Source organism: Plectrocnemia conspersa, unplaced genomic scaffold (assembly GCF_051122295.1).
Source record: "Plectrocnemia conspersa isolate PC_06_02 unplaced genomic scaffold, ASM5112229v1 ptg000003l, whole genome shotgun sequence".
NCBI classification, from domain to species: Eukaryota; Metazoa; Arthropoda; class Insecta; order Trichoptera; family Polycentropodidae; genus Plectrocnemia; species Plectrocnemia conspersa.
The window spans coordinates 14,393,730-14,405,841 of record NW_028277167.1 but is presented as its reverse complement, the minus strand read 5'-3'; the positions used below and the strand labels follow the sequence as shown (position 1 = coordinate 14,405,841).

Here is a 12,112-nt window from a genome sequence, read left to right as displayed (position 1 = left end):
ATAAAAAATCAATTTAAATGATCGATATATTTTTTTAATAAAAACCATATCATTTACATCAAACGATTAGCATTATAAATATGGTGATTTAAAAACATTAAAATTCATAAGCTGACCAATATATTCAAACACCGGACCATTATAAAATCACATAAAAATTAACATCACTGTTTTTATCATATTTCCACAGAAACGAGCAATTTTCACAGAAAAGGTCAGATCAACCGCATTTTTTTAAATTAGCTGCGAAAAACCAGTTTTTGTTTTAATTACACAAAACATGACATCCGTATCTGGATAACAAAAAATGTATCATCAAGATCGACCTCAAAACTGCGCAAAACTTTCCAACAAACGTCGATATGATACGTAGGAGTAATAAAACAAATTTTCATTTCCGACTAGGGCAAGATTTCCCAAAAAAGAAACCCACACTGGTCTTACCTTAACTAGATTTGATGTTCGATTGCTACGGTTGACAGTACGACCGACGTCTATATCGATTCGGATGTGAATAAACAAAGCAATGCATCGCAGATCAATTACAAGACTGAATCACCTGACCGATCGCGTTAATTACGCCCCCAGCATCAGATTACGTCTGGCGGGCGGAAGTCGCCGATTACTGTTGTTTGTTTCCTTTGAAAACAAGATGGGCTTATAAAAAGCGGAGAAAGTCTAAGCTCTAAATCTAAACCCTGATTTTCTCGAATGATACGTGACTGGTGTATCCTAGGTCGACGTCCCCGCGAAGACGTGTCGGAATTTCCTTCCGATGATACATTATAGTAGATCCGTATTCAGTGCTAATGTAACGAGGTGACGATGGAAATCGTCTAGATTCCTGAAGTTTAATTGATACTGAACGATTTATCGATGTCGTCGGATAGTTTAGATTAATTGCAGCTATTTGAATAAACTGATTAATTGCAAATTGTAGACTTCAGTAAGAAGCAAGACATTGAAACATTCCTTAGATTCCTCTATTCTTACACGATTGCCTCAATATATGACTTATATTTATATATGACTAACCTTTTACATGTAAGTTAAATATGCTAGATTCACTATTGTTTATCATGTATAGAATGAATCACTATAACAATATCCTTATTAACTTATTAGAAGTAGGAATTGTGTCATTTAAAAGTAGTAAAATATAAATATTAGTTTGATAATAATAATAGTAATAAAAGTATTCATAATAACGTTAATTAATATTAAATCAATCGTTCACCAAAGTACACACAATTGTGCGAAATAATTTCATCATGTGTCTTTGAAACAGGGACGTCATTTGAGAGGGGCAGAAGTATAAGTACATGGAATCCATTGCGTGCACCACTTCCCTACGAGTCCAACCCTTCGGGTGGGCACCCAGCTTGTGACGGCCGGGTGAGCGGTTCCCCACCCCCAGTAGTACTAAATATTGGAGATATATTAGTGTTTCTCCCGAGCGCTCAAGGAGACGGGCTCTTGCTGGCTGGACGGCATTGCATTACATCATCCTAGTAACAGCACCACTCCCCCGGTTTACGGAGTGGGGGTGTTTATGCTGCCTCAGTCGCAATATTCAGCCCTCAGACGAGCCATTTGACCCGCCTGCTTTGTTCGTCCTAGGTAGTGCCTAGCCCGCTCTATCTCAGACGGCCAACACGAGAGGTTCCTTCCCTCAAGGGTTTGAGATTTAACTCAGGAAGGGTTCCTTGCTCTCCCATACTGATGGATGGCGTGAGTCCAGCATGTAGTGGACTGGTGCCCTTGTGAGGGGCATGTGGCATTCCCCCCCCCTTGAATTTGGCCAGAAAAATGCATGTCATTTAATGAAATATTACGAATTTTAATGAAATGAAAATATCAAAAAAATGAAATGACCTACATTGTCCTAGGTGAAAAAATTGAACCCTAAATTAATCATAATAATACAAATCAAAAGCACACACAGATCTGCTTAGAACGTTCTGAAGTTATTTGCGAGTGAAATGGTAAGGTTTAAAATGTGTTTTAGTACATATTGTGTAATATATATATATTAAAATGTATATCACAAACAATAATATGTTAACTCTATTTTTTGTTTAAAATGAGTTTAAACGTCCACTAGAAGCATTTTAGTAAACGGATAGTATATGTAGAACCAGCCAGTTAAGAAAGGGGTATTGAAATTTTACGAAATAAAGGGTGTTTATCTAATTGGCAACAGCCAATTTGACAGCTAATATCTGTTTTGTGCTCAGTTTGGTTTGCCATTTCATCGTGAACAAACTTACGCCAGAACAACTGCAAATTGTGCAAATTTATTTCGAAAATCGTGGTTTAGTTTGCGAAACTTACCATGCGCAAGTCAATTTTACGTTCGACATAAACGTCCATCACGCAAGTAATTCTAATAATCATTGTTCGTTTTCGCACCACGCATCCGCAGAGACGTTGTACAATGCACACCGAAGAAGTTACCCGTATTAGTCGATTCGCTATCGTGCACAGCAATTGGAGCTATGTCCATCCACTTTATGGAAGATTTTGCGGTTACAAGATCTATCTCGTGCAAGAATTGAAGCCGCTTGACCAGTGAATGGGCCGCAATTTTACAAAATATTTAGATGGGAAGAGATGGTTAAAAATGATTTTGGGTAAAAGTTTTTTTTTTAGTAAATTTGAATGTTACACTATAAAATAATAGTTAACTTTTTGCTCCCTATAATAAATAAAATTGTTTTAATTAAATCTTATTTTACTAAAAAAAGTCAGCTATTTATAACGATATTTAGTCGTTTTAATTTAAGGAATTGTTCGAATGCCATTATTTAAAGAATGATTGAATTTTAGTTTGGGAATCAGCTACTTAAAATATGTTGTTTCTAAAAAGAACATACTGTCTTATTTTATAAAACACAACAATAATTTGCTACAGTAATATATATTATATATTATGAATACATAAAATTTTCCATGTGTATTGTAGAAAATTGTAGAACAATTTCAGTTAATTTACACTTTCAACGTAACTTCTAAGGTTAAATATAAATAAGTCATTTAAAGAAAAAAGGTATCGACCTTTAACACCCAGCTACACAGATAGGCATTGCTAATTAATTATGCACATACTGAATCAATCACTCATATCGAATGTCATCTCGTTAATGTGATACAAATCGGAGAAAACCGCCAGAGCGTTAAAGACTGACTGACAAAAATTACACCAGTTACGCATCGAAGAACTAAAATTGGAGAAAAGCGGACCAAATACGTAACCAGGTCATGACCTATAAACGAATTAGAATACTTGTACGTTATAGACTTTCAGATCAGGACATTATTGCATAAGAAACTACGTCAGGACCCTTGGGTTCCCACAACAAGTGCCTCGCAAACGGCCGTTTCAAAGTCGCATGTATAATTCATAATATTATATTGTCGAGATGCAGGTTAAGTCATCGAGCACCTTTGGCGAGTCCATATTAGGCCGACCTCGTTTAGGTCCCCTCGCCCAAGGCCCTTGACGGACGATTGCCAAACGTTGGCGACCACGCGGAAATTTCCCACAACACACAGAAGGAATATTTCAAACAAGAATCATGCTGCAATTTAACTCTCTCTGCACAACTATAAAAGGAAACCCTTAATTTTGGTCAAAACAACAACCATTAAGTTTAGATTGCCAAAGAGTTACGTTTCCAGTCAACATTCAGATACATCGAAAACAAAGGGTTTGAATGCTCGTGTATTTTTGGTTCAACCTTCACCGTCATCCATGAATGTCAGTTTATCTCCTATAGGTCAAGAGTGATTTTTTTAAACACACGCACAACTCGACCCACTTTGTGCGTTTTTATCCGATGTATCAAAATATCGATAAGATTGTTATACAACTAAAGAACACACATGAAAAGTAACACACTCACGGCTGCTGTCCAGCTACTATCGACTGGACAGGTTCGCAGTTTAGACTGCGATATTTGCACTAATAAACGAGACGCTTTACGGCATGTAAACGCTAATTGGCATCCTGACGACGACTGACGGCGTTCTAAAGACTTCTCCACCAATGCGGTAAAGTACACCTATCCGATATTATGCCGCGATAAAGCCGAACATTGTCACGATTAAGTGTGGCATTACAGAGCGCGACATAAAGTATGCCAGGAATGACTGGCGTCGGAAAATTTACGATGTCTACGATACAATAGATCGATATGTTTCGATTTGAACGTTGATTAAGGATAAATAAGCCAACGTAGAAAAAAAATCGAGTAGTTACTATATTTATGGATAATTTATATGTATTGTCTATTTATAAAATCTACACTTATAAGCAGATGTATTGTTCCAATAACGTTTTATTTATTTGTATTAGTTATCAAAAAAAAAAAATTTAACTATTTTTACAAATTTATACCGGGACCATACATAATCGTTAGGACGAAATTCGCTTTAGATTTTATTAAAAACATTTTTTTCGTCGACATAAACAGACAATATTGCGTATCCGAACAGACGTAGGTACATCAACAGTTCTACAACCCTTGTCTAAAAATCGTAGAGCTAACTCGAAAAAAGACAACGGTCAGTACCAAAATATCTCCGTTATGCTTTTCACAAAAAATACCAACAATTTTTCAACCTCATCGTACGCAGTTTTACATCCATATCGACATTGATCAGAGGATCGAAGATTAAAACGGACGTACCACTTCGCTTCCGACTTGGTATAACGAGGGCTGAGCTCGCACCAGGCAGAGCTATGCCAAATCGAAGGTGATCCTTATAAATCGAGCAATGTAACCGCTTTTTCTGACCGTCCGATAAGGTCCAACTATTGCAGCCATAATAATAATATTGAAGCGTTTAATTCGATACCAAAGCAAGAACAGACACGTATACATTTATTATTGCACAAATTGTACAATCATAAAATAATTAAAAACGCGTGCACCGCCAAGTTTCCCAAGCATAAAACTTAATATCCATCGTAACAAGTTAAATTTAGACTTTAAAAGTGTTCAACTTTCAAACACAAGCGCTGACCTTTTAAGTATTATAGCAATAAAATTCTATTGCATCGTTACTTTGAAAGACCGAGCATTTCCAAATACAGTTGTTAAAAACTACACAACAAACAATTTAATTGCAAAAAATATTTGGTCCGCGTATAAAAACTATTCTAACAAAAATATCATATCTCAAAAAATTATCTTATCACTTTAAATTCGATGATATCATTTTTTTATAGAACAAATTATTTACATTTCATATGCAAAGAATGATTAAAAAACAAAGCAACACTTATTCCGATCTCTCACATACGATATAAATTGAAAAACATCGGGGTTAATGCGGAATTCGAATTTTTCAGATGTCATTGACTTACAAGATATGAATGCTTATCTCATTGTCAATGTTACGTCACGACAAGCGAAACACCCAAAACACATATTCATAAACAATTCATGTTAATCGCCGCAAATTAGGTTTTCAGAAATTTGCCTGACGAATTCACTGACGATTAAATGATTGTCTTATACAAGTTGCTATTAGTGCATTGTTATAGTGAAAATATTGTTTTTTTAATTCCATAAAAATAAATAAAATAAAAAAGAATCTGATATTGTAAGTTGATATGGTAAACTTGCCATTTGTTTTTGAATTGTACGTCGCATGAAAATTCGAGCAAAATCTTATCAGTGCCTTATCGCAATGCATAAAAATTCAAGGAGAATCGTATATTTTATGAAGCACACTCAGCGCATAACTAAGATTAAACACAAAAAGGTCGAAAAACAGACGGTTTACAACTGCTTGAAAAAGTTCAACAATGTGCGGATACGGTACAGACCGGACAATCGCATTCGGTTATGGGATTTGAGCGCGTAACAATCGATTTCTGAATAAAGCCATAGTTTATGTAGTAAACCATGAACGTGACTACCGATCGGAAGTGCTTCGCGAACTTTTACAGACTCAGCGAGAGCATATCGAATTACGGGACACCGACAAAGGGTTGGCTGTCTACGTACGAAAGCACAGTTACTACGAGCCCCTTTCACCGCAGATGGCTTCTATAGAAGTCATCAAGAAAATCGCTAATATACATTAGGTATCTAAAAGTGCCAGTAACCTTTGAGCCTAATAACATGGTATGGACTTTATTGAACCATAATATTATAAAAATATGGCATAAATAGGTGCCCCTCACATATTAACAAATTTCGAAACGGCGCGCAAAAATATCAGCCACTAACAGCAATAATAACAGAAGATAGCTCAACAAACCAATTCCATTATGATTGTTTAAGGATATACTATTAATCAATAAAAAATAAAAACACCATGTCTATAAATATACAGACAAAATCCTTGAAAAAGGAAAAATATTTTCATACAACTTTAGTTAGCTCTGCCCAATGACGGTTTATGTAAATAGGAAGTAGAAAGGCATATCGGGATGACCAAGACATTGAATATATCTATGTACATATATGTGCAGGACATAACAGCTATACACTAATGCACCACGCATAGAAAAAACTTGCATTAAAAATATTTACAATAATATCATTAATAGCTAGATCATATTGCTCAGCAACTGCGAATGCCAGGATGAGAGTAAATCAATACATGATTAAAAAGTCGGATAGTTGTGCTTATAATGCGGTTATTTTAACGATACTAAACGCTGGTAATTAATTAGCACACAAAAACGTTCTTTCATAATCTCCGGATTGGCTTGAAGAAGAGCTTTACAAAGTATACTCGTCGCCGCGACTTGAGAGAATCATATCCCAGCATATATTATAGGAAATAAAAATGAATATTATTTCCTCATGCATCTGAGAAACATTTTTTATACATTTTCATTAAAAGTGAATCGGCTGCATTATGCAACAAATTAAATGATCAGAATTTAAATCAACTTTGGATCAGAATAAAATATCTGTCAATTTTTTTTATTATTCAGGGTCAGAATAAATATCAAATGGTAAGAATAAAAATACGAGTAAATAATTACATACAAATTAAATAATTTGTAACATGTTTATAAAAAATAAATTCATTGTTGCTATGCGAATTTATTTAATAAAAATAATATGGTTCCGACAATTATAACATTTATAAATCTAAATGATTGAATAAGTTATTTATTTTAAGAAATATCTTATAAAATATCTCACTGGCACCAAAACTGTTGGATAGGTTAGGTGCGAGCGAGCGTTAGTTAGAACAGTGAACACCCCATGAATAACTCTCAACGAACCTATTTAATTGTACGTAAGATGCGAAGGTATTCAGTGCATTATATGGCAAATAGACCAGTTAATCATGTATGATACTGCGCAATAGTTGATTATACAATGAACACAGTACCCTAGAGCTCCTCAATTGCACTTAGAGACTTTATTGCACATGTTTTCAATATTAAAGGACGGAACAGCGTAGTCCATAATGTCTCAGACTAGTAACTCTGACGTTGAGGGTTCGAGCCCTAGCAGCGGCACTCGAATTTTTATTTAAAAAAACATGCGCTATTATTAAAAAAACGGCTTTTTAAATTTATAATTATTAATATAGATGTCACCGATTCCCAGACTTTGTCTAGTGGTTAATACCTACTTGTAGGTATTCATTATATCTGATTGACTTACTCAGTTGGTACAGATTTACCCCGTTGTAACGCATTGGGCTTACGCCTGTCAGATTACAACGGAAGAATTAATAAAAAATATGCTATTGTAATATAAATGATATGAAACACAAATCGGATACTATTTCTGTGCGATGAAGCACATTGCTATATATTTTATAATAAAAATTAAGTGGTTTTATTGCTCTAAAATATGTAATAGAATGACTTTTTTATGCTAAATCTATTAGCGGATATAGATTTTCAACAATCCTCAATGGAATCTAATACCATATGTTAAGAAACACTAAGGTCATCAGCGAAAGGTAAGCGTTTAGTATTATGAATGAGATTAATAAACAGAAAAAGCATTAAAACCTTGAGTAGTTTCTAATGAGATAATGTAAATATTTGGATGACTTGTGTAGCCCAAATTGAATGTGTGAAAAGATTGATTCAAGATGCAGTATTGTATAAAAATGAATCGCATTTGAGAATAAGAAAGATGATTAAGATTCAGATATATCACAAACATTAAAGGATTTGAATCTATTCATACAACAGGGTGATCAAGAAAATTATTTGCGCCCTTTCTGAATTGTGATGATAGACGTGGGCGAATATGGCGGTCGTGATCGGAGCAAACACATCCGCATGAACGTACCTCATGTTTATTAATTTCCGACAAATTCTTTCGTTTGAGGCAACCAAGAGCTTCTCAAATTATATTATATGCAAAATTATAATTCAATATCAATCGATGACAGTAGAATTTCGCTAATGGCTAACACCGATTATACACTTACAAATATTCGAATTTAGAAATCAAATTGAGAAGAAAGCAGCGAAATCGTTATGTAAATTACAGTTAATATTAGAAGATCGCTAGTGATAAATAATTGAACATATCTGTATGTTTTATAATAAAAAAACGTTCAACGTCCATACGATTCTTGAGAAATAAAATGCTTTGTAATGGTATTTTTTATGAGAGTTCTTCGAAATTGCATAATACCGAAATAAACAATACATTTTCAATTCAACACATAATTATTTCAGATTCAAGACAATGTGTTTGAATCAGACATTGGCAATGTATATACATATATATACAAATTCTATGGTTTGTTTTCGTATTTCACACAATTACTAGTTTCAATATGATTTTATCATGATATATTTTATTTTAGTTTAAAAAATATTTGGATAATGTAAGCATACCCACATACATAACCGTCTAGGCAAATATACATATGTTCAACGATTCTTTAAAATCGTTAACTTAGGCGAATAGTTTGTAGTGACAGTTGCTAAAAAATATATTACAACACAAACAGTGAGAAATTAATACTGAATAACTAATGATGAAATCTATAAATCTAAATAATTTCGAAACAATCAAATCAGGGCACATTTATATTGGAGCACAGTTAAACAATCACTGATCAAACCTATAATTATATTTGTAGCAAATTATACATTAGGTTAGCTTTTCATTGACATTATGTAAAATTATCAATTTGCTTCGGTTTCTATTGATTTTTCATTTAGAATATCACTGGAAAACTTATTTATTTTATCAAGCAACTTTAGGCCATAAATCATCATCACCCATCAGTGCAATTATTATACGGATATCATTAGATCTTTGATAGCACAAAATGTGAATCATACATCACACGTACTACATACACCTAGCGAGTAAATACCGTCGCCAATTGAGCGTAGAATTAAACGCGTAGGAAGACGCCGGGAAGCAGGACGACGATAATGTTGATGATGATGATGAAGATGATAATACAGAACATTTCTCAACATCGCTCCGTTGCATTTTCAACACAACAGCCGCCGTTCGTATGTTTCTCATCGCGTTAATTGAGACAGTTAACCAAAGTGCAATCGAATCTGAAAACCGCTTGGCACCGCGAGGAACCGAAATAACCGAAAGGTCGGGGTTTAGAGCAGATGGTCAAAGTTTGATAAGATCGTAAACATAACACGTTTGCAATGACACCTTATCATGAATTCACAGCATTGCTGTGTGTAATACAATGAAACGATCGCGGGTCAAGATCATCGCCGTTTAGTATGTATGTACTAGAGATTTAAATTCAATGCTAATGAACATGGGATTATTTATACAGAGCCAATCTTGTTATATTTACATGCAAAGATCGGAAGCGTGTCTTCAGAAAGAGTAGACAAATATATTTTAACACAATATTGATTATGCACAACTTGATTTGGAATAGATGTACTTGATACATATGTGTTTTACAAATTTAACAAATAAAGTCAGTCAAGAAAATTAAAAACCGATAAATTACAAGCGCTACTAGACGAAAACTTAAGGATGAATTATACAATGCTTGTATTATATGAAATAAATAAAATCCAGAAGCTTGAAAGTGAGTGCCGCATGAGCTCAACTATTTTTTTTAAATGAAGGGCAAACTAAGTTAAATAAAATATTAAACTGTTATGGTGTATCGTCCGATGATGGCACTCTTGTATGTTATAGTGGTCAATAATAATGTAAATTCGAAGATTACGCGTGGGATGTGGATTTAGAGTTAGATGTAAACAAGCGTATTTGGAAGTGAATGTGTGTGTGCGTTTGTCATATGTGTGTCAAACGATGATACGTAATAAAAATCGCCAACGCTTATTATAGTACGCTATCTCCTTAGACAGCACAAATATTTAAACGAATCTCTATATGTAAAGTTTTCACTGATGCTGTGTAATTTTATGTTTGATTCGAATTGTTGATAGATAACGACAAAATGACACCTGTGGGTGATCCACGTGAAATCGCCACGGCGGGCATGGTGATCGTCTGATGGGGGTTATCGTCTCGGGTCGAAGGTGTAGTCGTATGTGACCTGCTGTCCCAACGGTGGACCAACTTGCACTGACTGACTGACTGCCGGCGCCGGTCATTCGTTGCGCCGCCACCACCCATCGAGGCATTTTCACGCATGACACGTTCCAGAAGCGACAGAAAAACAAGCAGAATCTACTAATCAAGACAGAAAGAGAGAGGCGCCCAAGCTTTAATTATTACATACGAATGAGTGTGATTGCGTCTTACTCGTTTATAAACAATTGGTGCTTTTGTAAATGTCATATAGTCGCCTCATACTATACAATAGTTAAAGAAAATATGATAGTTATTATGTACTTTTAAAATAAAATATTTTTATTTCATAATCATTTATATTTTTTAATAAATTAAATAAAAAAAAATTCTTATGCAGATCAACTAAATTTATATGTAACAGAAAGCTAGTGATGTTTTAGCTTTAACCAAATAGTTTGATGTATTAGAATGACTGGTATAATTTAAAGTCAATAAATAAGTAACTTCAAAGATTTAATTTTTTGTGTTTACATAATTTTATATGTACACACATAAATTGTATTTTATTATTGTATATCTATAAAGGTTATATTGATTTTAAGTCAAGTGTATATATGTATTTAATAGCCATTTTATTTGTTTTGACCATACCAGCATTAATAGTTTAAAAAAATACATATTATTATAGGGCCGTTTGGCAGCCGGAATAAAACGTCCTTCCGTCGTGTCGCTAAGCGAGTAAGATTTTCCAGTAGTACTGATACCGGTAATACCAGTAGTACAAATTAAAATACCGGTATTGTCGATTTTTTTTAAATCCATATATTTTATTTGTTGAAAACGATATCTCTATAGCTTAGAACTACGAAAACGATCATGAATATATTGCTTGAAAGTAGAGTTATCGGCATAAATTATGTTATGCAGTATTTACGTATTTTTTATTATATAATTTTTATTACTAATTTTTATTTTAAGATGAATAAAACTAAATAGGCATAAAAAATATATAATTGAGATAATCTAAAATAAATATTAAATGTGCAATGATTAAAATAAATAAATCACATAAATATTAAAATCATTAATTAATAATCTGTTTTTAGAATAAAGTATGTCGCATTTCATACAAACAGATTTATAATTTTCTACGCAAGATTTTTTTCGTAAAATCGTAATTGTTTAAAAATGATGAACGATATAAAAATATTTTTTAATGAAATAAATTAGCGAATAGAGATCTGGCCCCTGGTATAAAAATTTAGGTGTCGATCAAAAACGATGTTTTCCTCTACTTATTGCTACAAAAAAGGTTTAACGCCCGTATTAAAAAATAAAATTTCCGACATTGTAATAAATGAATGAAAGTAAAGAAATAAATGAGACAAAATAGTTTTTGAACACAGTTGTTTTAATGATTTTATTAGTACTTATAGACAACACAATAAAAGGATCAGCGTATGAAGTATTTTTACAAGTACCAGAATGTAAAGAAGATTGTTTAAAAGCTTATTATTTGAAACAGAAATATGGATAAATTGATTGATAATTGGTTATAAATGTCGGCAACTAAAGTCAAAGTTTGACCTGCTTGTTAATTATATTTATATAAGGTTACTACATTTTTT

General features: G+C 33.4%; 1 protein-coding gene across 23 annotated transcripts in view; it reads right to left on the bottom strand.

The window, feature by feature from the left end:
- Window positions 1-12,112, bottom strand: part of CLIP-190 (Cytoplasmic linker protein 190) — a 55,183-nt gene that overhangs the window by 16,166 nt on the left and 26,905 nt on the right. For 3 of the 23 annotated variants that reach the window (XM_088182561.1, XM_088182566.1, XM_088182574.1), the window contains exon 1: window positions 10,415-10,537. The exons of 17 other annotated variants lie outside the window; for them this stretch is intronic. In XM_088182561.1, the coding sequence (XP_088038687.1) occupies window positions 10,415-10,451 (37 nt within the window). In that variant the 5' untranslated portion in view covers window positions 10,452-10,537. Of the gene's footprint in view, window positions 1-3,905; window positions 4,022-10,414; window positions 10,602-12,112 lie in introns of those variants that run through there. 3 more of the 23 variants (XM_088182567.1, XM_088182575.1, XM_088182584.1) reach the window with 3 other exon arrangements.